The sequence below is a fragment of the Silene latifolia genome, chromosome 8, assembly GCF_048544455.1.
Source record: "Silene latifolia isolate original U9 population chromosome 8, ASM4854445v1, whole genome shotgun sequence".
Lineage (NCBI taxonomy): Eukaryota > Viridiplantae > Streptophyta > Magnoliopsida > Caryophyllales > Caryophyllaceae > Silene > Silene latifolia.
In genome coordinates, this window is record NC_133533.1 from 17,022,076 (window position 1) to 17,036,413 (window position 14,338).

The 14,338-nt window shown below is 37.0% G+C and overlaps 1 protein-coding gene and 1 long non-coding RNA gene across 2 annotated transcripts; one reads left to right on the top strand and one right to left on the bottom strand.

The window, feature by feature from the left end:
• The first annotated feature begins 733 nt into the window (after positions 1 to 733).
• On the top strand, positions 734 to 3,834 carry LOC141594781 (ABC transporter G family member 1-like). The gene is made up of 8 exons (XM_074414771.1): positions 734 to 986; positions 1,331 to 1,410; positions 1,541 to 2,005; positions 2,127 to 2,213; positions 2,319 to 2,432; positions 2,647 to 2,838; positions 2,946 to 3,032; positions 3,193 to 3,834. The coding sequence occupies exons 1-8, from the start codon at positions 734 to 736 to the stop codon at positions 3,832 to 3,834; spliced, it is 1,920 nt and encodes a 639-aa protein (XP_074270872.1).
• Positions 3,835 to 9,483: 5,649 nt separating this feature from the next.
• LOC141596510 (uncharacterized) lies at positions 9,484 to 14,075 on the bottom strand. Its single transcript, XR_012522494.1, has 3 exons — positions 13,855 to 14,075; positions 13,528 to 13,616; positions 9,484 to 12,146 (listed from the first exon to the last, which is right to left on the bottom strand). It is a non-coding gene; the product is annotated as an uncharacterized LOC141596510 (long non-coding RNA).
• Positions 14,076 to 14,338: the final 263 nt, after the last annotated feature.

The following is a 14,338-nucleotide window of genomic DNA, read 5'->3' on the forward strand; positions in this document are numbered from 1 at the left end:
GTGGACCGAGGACCGGACCTAGACATTCGGCTTTGGACTGAACCGAACCCGTATTTTCGGTCCGGTCCTAAACCGGAATGAACTTGTCGATTAAAGTATCGTTAGCCTAAATAAACACCAATATAAAGTTTAAATACTATTTTGAAGATAAAGTATTTGATTACTTAAGGAAAGTTGTGAAAATTAATATAATATACCTAAATTTTGGTCCATTTGATCCGGACCGAAATTAATCAGTCTTGGACCAGACTGGACAGAAAACCAAAACTTTAAAAAATGAGGAGCAAGGATCGGACCTAAATGAGTTCGGTCTGGGTTTGGTCCAGACCAAATAGTCCGGTCCAGTCCATTTTTTCAGTCCGGACCTAAACTTGCTCAGCCCTAATTTAAATATACAAGTTTTATTGAAAAAACTAAGGAAAAATACACCCAAGCTCAGTTAGATGTAGGTTGTGTACGATGCGCTATTAATCGAAGGTAGGATCATATTTACGTAGCTCAAGTGATAAGAACTTTCTTAACCTAATCCTGAAGTTGAAGGTTCGATTCTTATTCGCGACATAGTTCGCTCATCTAAACCCAAAAAAAAAAAAGAAAAAAAAAAAGAATAATCACAATTCACAACGTTATTTAAATAATTTTCATGTCATTCATGCTCAATATGTTCCTATATATACGAATGATTCGTATGGCAATGGAGTATCAAAAATAATCTAACAAATACAAAAATAAAATGGATATTGTGGAAATAGAAATAAATGAGCCTTCACATCAAAATGACCACAATAATCTTGAAGCTCATTTTGAGGGTGCATTCTTGACATGGAGTGACCTCTATGTGACGGCACGACATGCTCACACCACCGATAAGTTGAGGCAGTCGACGATATTGGAAGGGCTAACCGGATACGCAGAACCCGGGAAGGTGTTGGCTATCATGGGTCCTTCCGGTAGTGGCAAGTCCACCCTCTTGAATGCGTTAGCAGGTCACTTCATTATCTCATATCTACTTAGAACTAATTATTAACTCGCATGTAATTATTGATACTCCCTCCGTTCACTTTATTTCCACGCGTTTCTTCAATATAGTTAAAGAGTAATTTAATCAAACGTATGAAACTGCATTGAATGAAGAACGTATCAACTCTTTAGTCATGATGCATATTTCAAATTTTTTGCCAAAATTATGTATTCGTCAACTATTTTCTTTAAATCGACTATTACCAAAAGCCGGTTATATAGATATGAATTTCATTTTTACTAAAGGAGTATAATTTGTACATTCTTTATGATTATTTGAATTTATATTGCTTATATTCAATTAAAACAGGGCGATTGCTTTCAAATATGACGCAAAGTGGAGAGATTTTGATCAATGGTCGAAATCAAGTTCTTGCATTCGGGACATCGGTTAGTAAATCCTCTTCCTTTAGATTTTGGCATTTTACATTATACCTAGACAATTATCCTTATCATATACTCTGTGGTACCTGTTTGGATATTGTCGTATTAAACAAGAATAATTTGTGATTTGAAATAGGCGTACGTGACACAAGACGATGTCTTGATGACAACACTAACCGTAAGAGAAGCGGTGTATTACTCAGCTCTACTCCAACTCCCAGAAACAATGCCAAAAACAGAGAAGTTGGAAAGAGCCAATAATGCCATAAAGATGATGGGTCTCGAGAACGCAATTGACACTATGATTGGAGGCCGGACGACATCTGGAATTAGCGGTGGACAAAGGCGGAGAGTTAGCATTTGCATGGAGATTCTAACCCGGCCTCGTCTACTTTTCTTGGATGAGCCTACAAGTGGACTTGATAGTGCTGCATCATATCATGTCATGAGCAACATTATCAACCTCGCTCGACATGAACATACTACCGTTGTTGCTTCTATTCATCAACCAAGTAGTGATGTTTTCGAGTTATTTCATAATCTTTGCCTTCTTTCTTATGGCAAGCTTGTCTATTTTGGTCATACCTCTGCAGCCAATTCGGTAATCTCAATTCAAATTACTCTCGCGCGAGTCTTTGTTTTCGTGTTAATTAAATGAGGCGCAAGACCAGTACAATGTTTTATTTTAAAACCGTTTATTAGAACTTACTCGTATTTTGCAGTTTTTCACAACGAATGGCTTCCCATGCCCAAGTATGAGGAACCCATCTGATCACTACCTTCGAACCATCAATAATGATTTTGAGTCCGTAAGTGCCCGATTAATTAATTTCATCAACAATTATTTGTTTTAATTTAATAAAGTGAGGAAATCTAACACCACCTTTGTTCGTTTTGGTGTTGCTCTACAACAGGAAGAGGAAGGGATAAAGAGAACTGAAGAAGCAATAAACATTTTGTGCGATTCATACAAATCCTCACTAGAGTACTCGAATGTTCAAATGCAAGTACGCTCAATGCGTGAGAATGTAAGAAACCCCAAATTCAAAACAACGTTCATGTACTTCGTCGCGTCTGTCCCAGTCATTTGTTTACTTTGATTTTGAAAAAAGAACCAAGGAAGGTAGACAAATGACTAAGACACCCTATATTGGAATAGATAAACAAATGATCAGGATGAAGGAAGTATTTAATTAAGTGTCCAAAGTCTAATTACATTGAATTTGTCTTCTATTATGATAGGAAGGAGCACAGCTAGAGAGAAGAAAGCAAGCAAAACTCGTAACTCAGTGCATTGTGCTCACTAAACGATCAACAGTGAACATGTACCGGGATCAAGGTTATTACAAGCTTCGCCTTCTCATGTACGTTGTAGTCTGTACGTGTATAGGGACTATTTACCATACCCTTGGTAACTCGTATTCTTCTATTCAGGTGATCGATTACTTTCTCTAATTGTAAAATTACCATACCGTAACCTTGGTAACTCATAATTTTGGGTTTACTAATTAATGGACTACATTCATGTATATTATTGGCAGGCTCGGGCATTAATATTTGGCTTCGTTAGCTCATTCTTAACTTTCATGTCAATCGGCGGGTTCCCCTCTTTTGTCGAGGATATGAAAGTACGTTATGTTGTTAACTTCGTTTTCTTCAATTTATTTTATTTTCATATACTACTTTTAAGGCTCAAAAGAATTAAGGTACTAGATGAATGATCGGATCTCAACCACCAGTTTAAACTTTTGGTTAAGGTCTAATTGTTTTCTTCAATTAAAAATTCAGATATTTAGACGAGAAAGATTAAACGGACACTATGGAGTAAGTGCATTTGTGATGAGCAACACAATATCATCCATCCCTTTCTTGATGATCATCTCAATTATTCCTGGTTCGCTCGCCTATTACATATCCGGTTTACAAAAAGGGTTCGACAAGTTCCTCTACTTCATACTAATGTTGTACACTGGCATGTCGCTTGTCGAGAGCTTGATGATGATGATTGCGAGTATAGTACCCGATTACTTAATGGGCATCACTACCGGTGCAGGAATACAAGGCCTTGTCTTTCTAACTTCGGGTTTCTTAAGACTTCCGAATGACTTACCTCGGATTCTTTGGAAATACCCCATGTACTATATTATGTACGGTGCGTACGTCTACGAAGGGCTGTTAAAAAGTGAATTTGATGGACTTAGTTTTACTGGAAATAATCAAACAGGCGGGGTAAGTAGGGTATTTACCAGTGAAGAGATCTTGAGGGATGTTTTACAAGTTCAGGTTAATTACTCTAAGTGGGTTAATGTTGTTGTCTTGATAGCCATGATTGTGATTTTCCGACTAATCTTCTTCTGGATGATTAAGTTTGCTGAAATTCGTCAGAGCAGACGTCGTATTCGCTCGATTGCTGCAAGGATCGGTCCTTGATAGAGCTTGGTTCGAGTGTGGTTATTTCAATTCTATTGGACGAAGTGCATCGCATCATTACCATGTCGATTGCCATGTTAATCTAGCTTGGATACAGATTCGATATGGTTGTAAATTTGTAATAAAGTCGTTTCGAGTAGATTTATATATGTATACGACAATAAAAATAAGGGAATTCCCCATAAATAATCTCAAGTTTGCGTTATCTTTTCAAGATTATCCCAAATATGCATTACTGTATATTAAGGAATAATTACAAGTTGGATGTCTATCATTTAGTGGCGGAGCCCGCATTCAAGTTTAGCGGGCAAAGTAATAATGATATAAGGTACACTCGAAATTATTTTCGAAAATTTTAACTAAAAGTTCCAAATATTTAATCCACCAGGGGAGGCGAGCAATTAGCCGCCCTTACTCACACTGGAACCACCTTGATTTCTCCTTTATTAGTTCCATATTCTCACTCTAAACCCTAACAATGAGAGGCTTATTATATACTCTCCCTTGCTAAAAATACACCATTAAGTGCTAGCCCAAATCTTTCTAATAAAACCTTTCACCACCTCCCAGGGTGTGGACAAGCCATGCCGGCTTGGCTTCGGTTATCTAATATAACAACTAGAGTTAAGTGGACACTAATCGGAATAACGATTTAGAGGAGTCGCCACCAAACTTTGTGAGAGTTTAGACCAGTTTGAATCAACTTACCGTCTAATTAAAAGAGCACAAATTAAAGCAAACTTGATTTAGAATAATTGAAGCTATTAGATTTGTCCAAAATCACTCTAATATATGACTCTCGCAACCATTTGGAATCAGGATCCGAAAACCAAACATATTGACTAAGGGGTGAAGATACGTGATAGGAAGCCCTTTAATCAGGCATCCAACCCCGCCTACACATCAGCGGCATCTACTAAGTCAATCGATAGTCTTTCAAAATAGGTGATAACTACTACGGGGATGTAATACAAACATCATTTTAAACCCTAGCATGCATGTGAATTGGTTTCTAAGTCCATTTAGATACATTTGAACTTGTCAAAGTGGTTTAGCATGTGACGTTGATTAAAAAATAATAAAAGAGCGAAATAAAGGCGATGGGGAGTGATAAGTGTTGCAACTTGGGCATCTCGCAAAAAACCGACTCAAATGACTCGATATAGAAAATGAGGCAATAATGTAATTAATTACATTCCACTCGACATTAAAACAAAATAAAAATAAACAATGATTTTACAAGTCGATCTATATACAATTGGACTAAATCACACGTCTAAACTACTAATTGAGCCTTGAAAAGTGTGCCAATAGGGAACGTACACGGTTTAGAATTACTTCAACCTTATTTTGTGTGCATACAGCATACGCACCTCATTTTTTTAAGAAGACAGGGGAATATAACCAAGGAATCTACAATTATAAGTTGGGCTATAATGTGGCAAGCATGCATTATACAACTTATTGCGATTAGAAATCCAATGTTGTCTATTCGTCTTTTAAAATCAAACTAGGATTTTTAAGAAAAGGTGATTTAAATCAAATATAAGAACAAACTTTGATAACGACTCTTATGTAAATATGATCCTTATTTAAATATGACCCTTATATAAAGAGAGAAAGAGATGGGTTTCATGCACCCTCAACATATATGAGACTTGGAATCGAGTCGGGATTAGATCTCGGATGCAAATTGTTGATTTGGGGCGTTTTGGAATCGATTGAACCTCTTTGAAATTGTTTTAAAACGGATGCTACTAGACACATTGAGCCACGGTTTTCAAGCTGCTATACTATTTTTTTGGGGTCAGGCTTTTTGTGGTTGCTATATGGTATTGCGTAATACGGCAAGTTTGACGGAGTGGCGGCTATAGAGATGTTTAAGAGTGGTCGATGGGTGTTGTAAATACGCTGGTCAGAGGTGTTTTTTGGGTATTCTGGGTAAAAACATAGTGACAGAGGGTTTTGTGAGGGTGTTTGAGGGCGGTTATGGAGACGTATATATATGGATCTTGAGATGGTTTTGTCGTTTGCAGTTAGTACAATGTAATGGTACTATTCGTTTTGGTTTAGGCCAATCGATGCTAGGGTCGATGAGGGTGTAATCAGGGGCTAGTCGTGGACTGTTACGGTCTGTGAGGTAGAGTTTCTAAGCTACGTTTTTTTGGGTGTTTGTTCTTGTTTTCGTGATGACTTCTTATGTGATCATTAGTTGGTTATGTGAGGGTTGGGGGAGTATATATAGGGAGGAGAAGAGGGAGCTATAAGGGTTAGAATTAAGGTAAAAGTCGTAGGAGATTAGAATAGATGCAATATCGGTTTTTAGGAAAGTGTGAGGAGCTGTTTTGAAGATCATATTTCGGATGATTTGAGGGATCTTTTGGGGATATCTCTTGCTTGGGGATGTAGGCGGGATAGTAGGGAAGGGATTCGAGCCCTGGGTTGTCGGCTTTTGGGTCATGGTAGGCGGGTTGGAGGCTGAATTCGCAAAGTGGGCTGCTTTTGTTGATCTCGTTTGAGGACGAAAAGACCCGGTTTTAAGTAGGTCTGAGCAAAAAAATATTCGATCCGGTTTTTTTTTCGAATCCGATCCGAAATTCGAAAAAAAATCTGAATAACATTTAAATTGGATATCCGATTCGGTTTTTCCCGAATAAACTGGATCGGATGTGGATTGTGATTTTCTTAAAACCAAATATCTGAATCCAATCCGAATTTTAAAAATTTATATTTATATATATATATATATATAGAAATAGGATCCTGTGCGAACCTAAAGTTCGGTGCGAACTGTGCGAACTAACTTAAAACCAAGACACACATAAACACGGGCTAACGTTTTCTCACTCACCACACTCCCTGACATTGATTAATTATTCCCAACTACTTTCCCTCTCACCTCAACACCTCTATCTACTGGCAGTGGAGGCCGCCGGCTACCACCATCATCTCGACGGACCTAAGTCGCCGGCGATGCGTCGATTGCTGCTCCTCTCTATCTTCGTCGATCCCTAACCCGACCTTATCCTCTGTACTATCTTATCCTAAATCACCGACCACCATCTATCGCAGCCTTGTAGCCGACCATCCAAGCTTGTCACTGTCGCATCGACGCACCATTTATACAACAAGGTCTCTCGTCGTCGGAGCAATAATTATAACAAACTCGACGTCATATATTTTAGATCTCATGTTACAAATCTTCACTCTTATCCCGATTAAAGCTTCTACTTTTAGTTTGTATGTTGGTTTGCTGCCGGCGACGATGTAGGGGTGGTTAATCATTTAGCAGATGTGTTAGCGTGTTGCTCATTTAAAAGTCTGATTTCTTTCCGTTCCTCTGTGTCCTAAACTTGCATGAAGTTTCAGTAATCGTCGTAAATGAGCCAAGGGATTTACATATGGGATGTTCTGTCTGATTTCTTGGTGAAGACCTTCACCGGCTTTTACTTCAGACATCAGAGCATTGGGGCTTATAGAACCAAAATTTTAGCCGAATTGAAGACGCGTCAGTGATTACTCCAAGATCTTTTCACCCGTGGAAAAAAGATTCCAGACGACAGTTCCGACCAAATACAGGCCTACTGAAACCTCAAACACATTATCCCACGAACCTGAGAATTGTAAAGTTTCAGACATTAGACAGATGAGCCGTACAATCTGTATCATGTTAGTCACCAATGAGAGTGCCTAAATCACAAACAATATCAATGAGGTAGTTGTTTATTACTGTACTAATCATTTAGCAGATGTGTTAGCGTGTTGTTCATATCTATTTATTTCGACTGGTAATGGTTGTTGGGGGTGCGCGAATTCGGTGAGGGAAAGTGGGAGAATAGGCGTGCAGATGTACATGGGAAGCGACGGTGGCCAGCTCCTCGCTGGCGTCTTTAGGGTGGTTGTTGATGTCTACTGATTGAGACTAACTGAGACTGTACTGATTTAGTCAATTTCCAGAGACATTATCTTGGATCCGTTAAATGACATATGCTGCTTGACTCATTGTTTTTTCACTGGTAGAGTAGCTATTTCCTGTCACACGAACTACAAAAAGTTTACATTTTAGTTTTCTTGATTTTGATGTAATTTGTCACAAGCATTTGTATGCCTCGTGATAAGTCTAAGATCAACTTTTGAGTAGGCAATTCCTTAAATTTTATGCTTTTGCTGTCTAGAATGCTCATCTACCTTACTTTGTATTTTATGGAAGTTGATTAGAATCGGAAAATGTAAACTAACATTACCTAATTTAAACGAGTGCACCTAGCAAAGTGGAGGAGTGTATATAAAAAGGTAGAAGAGTGTATTTATTATATCATAGAAGTGTATCTAGCAGGTAAATGAGTGTATCTAGCATGTCATAGATGTGTATCTAGCAATTTAAAGGAGTGTATTTAGCAAGGTAAATGAGTGTATCTAGCAGTATAAAAGAGTGTATTTATTATTATTTTTGGGATTGTAGACAGTGCCAAATAAAATCTGGTTGTTAAGTAAACAAACTAAATCGCAATTGCTTTATATAGAGTAATAACTTTATCCTCCAAGTGCTGGATATTTATTTTCTCATGGAGCAGTGTAAAGGACTACATATATCCAAGATAGTCCTGTTGAAAACATGGAAGATAATAGTGATGTCATTTTTCAAGTTGTAGTTATTCATCAGTATTTTTCACATCTTTGGTTAGTTCCCGTATAATAGCGAAACGGTTGTGGTTCTGGAAAAATAAACCTAGATGTGTTAGTGTGCGTAAGGGGGGAATGTAGACACGTGTTTGAAATTCGAAGGTGATGCTAGGAAACAAGATTGGAATAAAGAAGGGATGTTGTGTGTGGCGGCGGTGGTGTTTCTTATGGATACATGAAGTATATTTGTGTATCTACATTAAGAGACTCGTGTATCTACAGTAAGAGACTTGTGTACCTAGGCTCATTACAAATAGATTTTGTTATGGTAGAATTTTTGTTGTACAAAAGGTCGGATTTTAGAAGCTATTGAAGTTCCGATAGTTGTCATTAATTGTTTAAGAGGATGATTCATACAAAAAGCCTAAACTTTGGTTTCGAGTTCTCACTATAATCAAGATTTGAAAGGGTGTACTACTTGCTAGTCCTCCTTTTGTTGTATGATTAACTTGTAATGAACCGTGAATATAATAAAGAGTTTCACTTTTATTAGATGCAATACAAAAGTTATTCGCAACAGGCCGACACTAGTCGATAAACATTTATATAAATTTTCGTAGAAATGCAAATGTAAAAATTAAAAGTCATTTCAAAGAAGAAAGAGGATACCCGTCTAATACAATCCTAAACTCTTTTTCTATCCTAAATTTAGGATACCCGTTCCTCTCGTTTGATCCGATTGAGTTGTTAGATACAAACTTTTAGCATGCTAGATACATACCTCTAGCTAGTTAGATAGACTCCACTAACTTGCTAGCTAGATACATACCCCTAGCTAGTTAGATACACTCCTCTAACTTGCTAGATACATACCTCTAACTAACTAGATACACTCCTCTCACTTGCTAGATACATACCCATAACTAGTTAGATACACTCCTCTAACTTTCTAAATACATACCTCTAGCTAACTAGATACACTCTTCTTACTTGCTAGATACATATCTCTAATTATCTAGATACATATCTCTAATTTTCACTTTTTTTTTTTGACAACAATGAAATAACATATATCATCAACGAAAATACAAAATGTCAAGGGGGTAAACATATGTTCCATAGACTACAATTATTCAAAATAGATCTTATTCCTATAGTTTGTCGAACATGAATCGGCGGTGTGGTTTTCGACTTCAGTAGTTTGAAAAGAGCAAGGTTATGTATAACAAAAGTTGCTTCAACCCATCTTGTATCCTTGTGCTATGGAAAGTGCAGTATATAGTGCTGTAGCATATGCCTGCAATAACGAATACGACAAGAAAGGCTTGCAGTTGCTCTTGTAGACAAAATTGCCTGGAGCATTTAACTGGTAGGATGAACGGGAAGTTCTGTCTCTTTGAGCCCAGATGTTGAATCGAACACCATTCTCTTTGAGTTTCAGTGACCACCTGATCAAGAAAAGACACTGACTCTGTTTTACCTGGATATAATTCCTGGCTAATCATATCAATTTTCCTATGTTTCTCTAGAAGGATACGAATATGATACATGATTGTCTCAGGATTCAGCTGCGCTTTGCGAAAGTATATCATTTCGATGCCGCCAAATTGCTATGAAAGTAAAAAGGAAGTACTTCAGTCGAACCTGTCCTTTTGAGTCCATTTTCATGAAATAATTTGCGAAATTCCAAAACCATTCTTGCAGTGTAATGTTGGTGTTTGTTGCACAATTAATTCCAAGTAGGCCACATTTCCAAATTCTTACCGGAATTGGACAAAATCGAAAGAGATGCTCATTTGTTTCCTCTACATCACAGCCAAAAGTACAAAAAGCACTGACCGGTATTCCACGTCTTGCTATCAATAACGATGTAGGTACAATGCCGTGTAAAAGCTTCCAGAAAAATACTTGATGTCTTGGTTGGCAAGGTAAAGACCAGAGAATTGCCCATTTAGTTTTGAGATGAACATCGGTTTGAGGCGAAAAGTGAGAAGAGATCTGGAACTTATAGCCCGATGAGACAGTATATAATCCACTGCTTGTGTATTTCTAATATAGAAAATCATCACCAGGTAGTACTGGTGGTTCCATTGCACAGATTTGCTTCACTGTTTCTGGCAGAAAGAGTCTTTGAATAGCGTTTACATTCCAAGCGCCATCTGAGGAGGTGATATGGTCAGGCATAATTTTGTTATCTGTCATTTGTTGCCTTAACTTCGGGGGAGAGCCATTAACCCAACGATCAGAAATGAGGTTGATTTTCGTTCCATTACAAAATTTCCATGCTATACCTTCTTTAAATTTAATTGCTGCTTTACAAATGCCATTCCACGCAAACGACGGTCTACAGCTTTTGACTTTATGCTCTGGGACAAACAAATCCTTGGAGTATCGGGGTTTGATCATTCGAGCAAGGAGAAGTTGCGGGTTGTTATGAACTCTCCAAAATTGTTTGAAAAGAAGAGCTTGATTCCATGCTTCTAAATTCCGAATTCCTACTCCTCCATTTTCTTCTTTTGACAAATCCTTCATACTTTCCAAAGAATCAAAACACCATGATTCCATAATACATATATAAACACAAACAAATAAATAATACATTAAAATCAATCAAATTTCTTAATAAACCAGGAACATAACATATTGCAAAAATATAACGGCTCATTTACATACATTCAACCTTAATTTATATACTAATCCCCACAACAAGCTACTTTATTCAATTCATAATAACTACTAAAACCCAAATTAAGAAGATTAATCGAACGTATGCACGCATTATATCGCTTAATTAAATTTTGATTGTGGAAAGGACAAGCTCTCACATGCCTTGAAGGTTCTTGAATTAGTACTGAAACATATCAGCTGATGCCATGATGGGCTGGTTCATGTAGGAAGCAGCATAATACTAAGGATTCATCATAAAACTGTTATATGAACTGAAATCAATTCATCCCCATAGTCACATCCTCCTCCATACACTCTCATACCTTGATTATGATTAAAACTATGATTATGTTTAGCAGATGCACCAAGAACACTGTTAATCTCATTAAGATACTCCAACCCAATTAACCCAATTACAGTGTTCAGAAATCGCAAACTATGATGAAATGAAGGTAATCATATTAAAACTATGATTATGTTTAGCAGATGCACCAAGAAATCGCAAACAATGATGAAATCGCACACCGCCTGTCAGACATTCACATGACAACAAATTAGAAAACTGCAAGTAGACCACTTCAGAAACTAACCCTTTGTCCTAACATACTATCGGAATAAGGGAGATTACATCCTCCCTCTGCTCGGATCACTCCATCCAAGTAAACTGTAGCACTTGGTAAGAAAAAGGGAGGTACAATTATATTAGACTGTGCTTAAGAAGCTGTCCAACAGGACACGGTGACTAAAGACCAAATCAGCAAGTATGTGTACCAGGATAGAGCATGACCATCTTATGATGAGACGGTACTATACAGAGAGTTGAAAAGGAGGATGCAAATCATTGCAGGAAACCATTCATTTGTGTTATACCTCTGTGAGGGAGCCACCAAAAACGAAGTATGAAGTAATATACTCCGTATCTAATTCATATCCAAAGACTGAATACCCAGCTTCACACTGAACTTACGTGAGGGTCGTTCATAACCAAAATGTCTGCAACAGTGGTCACTAGGTTCAACAACCTGTTAACCGAAAAAAGGCACAATTATATTCTCAGGCAACGGATAGTCGAGAAAATTTCAGCTTCCTGAATTATATAGTACAACTAGAAATAGAATGACTATCAGCAATTTGCAAATCGAAAAGACTATATATTCCCTCAATTCCATTTCTATTGTCCCCATTTCACTTTAATCATCTAATGGTCAACAAGCATCAACTTTAATACATACAGAGTATCAATATACATTAGTTAGGACTTATTTTTTAAATGACTATATGAAGACGTTTGCTTTGATGATTCAACTAAGGCTTATCTTTCAGTGAATCTATTCTTATGCTTGGAGAACTTAACGATCAAAGTTGATATCGTTGACCACCAAAGTTATATTGGGACGACATATAAAGAATGGAATTATGCAAGAGTCATGGAGCATCGATGTGATTACATTTGTCCGATCGCGGACTTAATGAATGTGTCACAAGTTTAAATCCCAACTAAAAGCATCAGAAATAAAACTAAAAAAAATGTTCCAAAGGGAGCCATAAGTTCGAACAACTTCAAACCTTAGGTCATGAGTAGTACACTAGTACCACTAATCGACTAAACCCCAAATGAACTAGTTGACATTGCATCAAGTCGACCAAATGCAGGCGCACAAAGACTAAGCAGGGCCTAACATTAACTCATTATGCATTTTTCTTGTGCTGGACATGCCAAGCTTTCCAAGTTGAGACTAACTTTTGACCATTCATTTGTGTTATACCTCTAGCAAGTAAAGGTCCGTATCTAGCAAGGTAAAGGAGTGTCTCTAGCTTGCTAGAGATGTGCATCTAGTAAGGTAAACAAGTGTATCTAATTTGTTAAAGACGTGTATCTAGCAAGGTAGAGGCGTGTATCTAGCTTGTTAGAGATGTGTATCTAGTAAGGAAAACAAGTGTATCTAACTTGTTAAAGGCGTGTATCTAGTAAGGTAGAGGTATGTATCTAGCAAGGTAGAGGAGTGTATCTAGCTTATAGGAGTGTATCTAGCTACCTAAAGGTATGTATTTACAACTTAAAAAAGTGTATCTAGTTAGCTAAGGGTATGTATCTAACTCGTAAAAATGATCTAGTTTTCCGAAGTAAAAAGTATGTATCTAGCAACTTAAGCGAGTGTATCTAGCCTACTAAAGGTTCGTATCTACCAACATAACGGGATCAAACGAGAGGGATGGGTATCCTATACTTAGGACGGGAAATCGGGACGCCTAATCAAATCATGACACTTCTAGCATTGCTAAAAAAATGTTTCTGACAAGTCTAGAAGAGTGATGATTGTAAGTCGCCTTATGTGCCGAACCAAACCGACCGTGATTCTTGTGATAATACAATAACTCATGACATTAAGATATGATTCCAACCTGCAATTATACTTGTATGAGTGGTGATTGGAAGTCTAGAAGAGCTTGCTCACTCGAGTGCACAAAATTAGCCAAGGTATGATTCCAACCTGCAATTATACTTGTGTGAGCACATTTTCGATTTTTCGGTTTATATTCGTATAAGCACATGACTCACCAATAACAAACCCAATTTGTAATTACCAAGTTTTATAAACCATAATTTTTTATTAGAATTCATAGCTAAATATCAAACTTTTTTTATTATAATCTTATGATTTCTCATAAAACTACTTAAATCTTTACAATTGAACAGATTGAAAGATTAAAATAAGAATTGAAGCTAACCTTTTTTCTATGATAAACGGAAATCCGTTGTTGGGAAGCGTCGTCGACGAGAATCTAGGTGGCAGAAGCGGTGGAGGAAGTGGCGGCCGACGGTGGAAGTGGAGGCCGACTGTTTGTGGTGGGAGGTAATCAAATTCAGGTGTTTGCAATGGGAGGCGATCGAAATTACTGTTGAATTGTTTGTTCTAGGTATAGAGATAATAAAGCACGCTTGGATTGGTTTAATTAATCGGTTAAATACAGTTCGCACCGTACTTTAGTTCGCACCCCGACACTATATATATATATATATATATATATATATATATATATATATATATATATATATATATATATATATATATATATATATATATATATATATATATATATAAAAAGAAAAACTCTATGTTTAGTTTATGCGGTTTTAGACTAGTTTTGAAATTTGTAAAAAAGACTTGTAATTTATGCAATTAAGACTTCTAATTTATGCGATCAAGACTTG

Excerpts from the sequence above, each read along its gene's own strand:
- LOC141594781 (XM_074414771.1), top strand. The coding sequence starts at position 734 with ATGGATATTGTGGAAATAGAAATAAATGAGCCTTCACATCAAAATGAC. Across the intron at positions 1,411-1,540 it reads TTCTTGCATTCGGGACATCG|GCGTACGTGACACAAGACGA; the intron begins GTTAGTAAATCC and ends GATTTGAAATAG. Across the intron at positions 2,839-2,945 it reads ACTCGTATTCTTCTATTCAG|GCTCGGGCATTAATATTTGG; the intron begins GTGATCGATTAC and ends TATTATTGGCAG.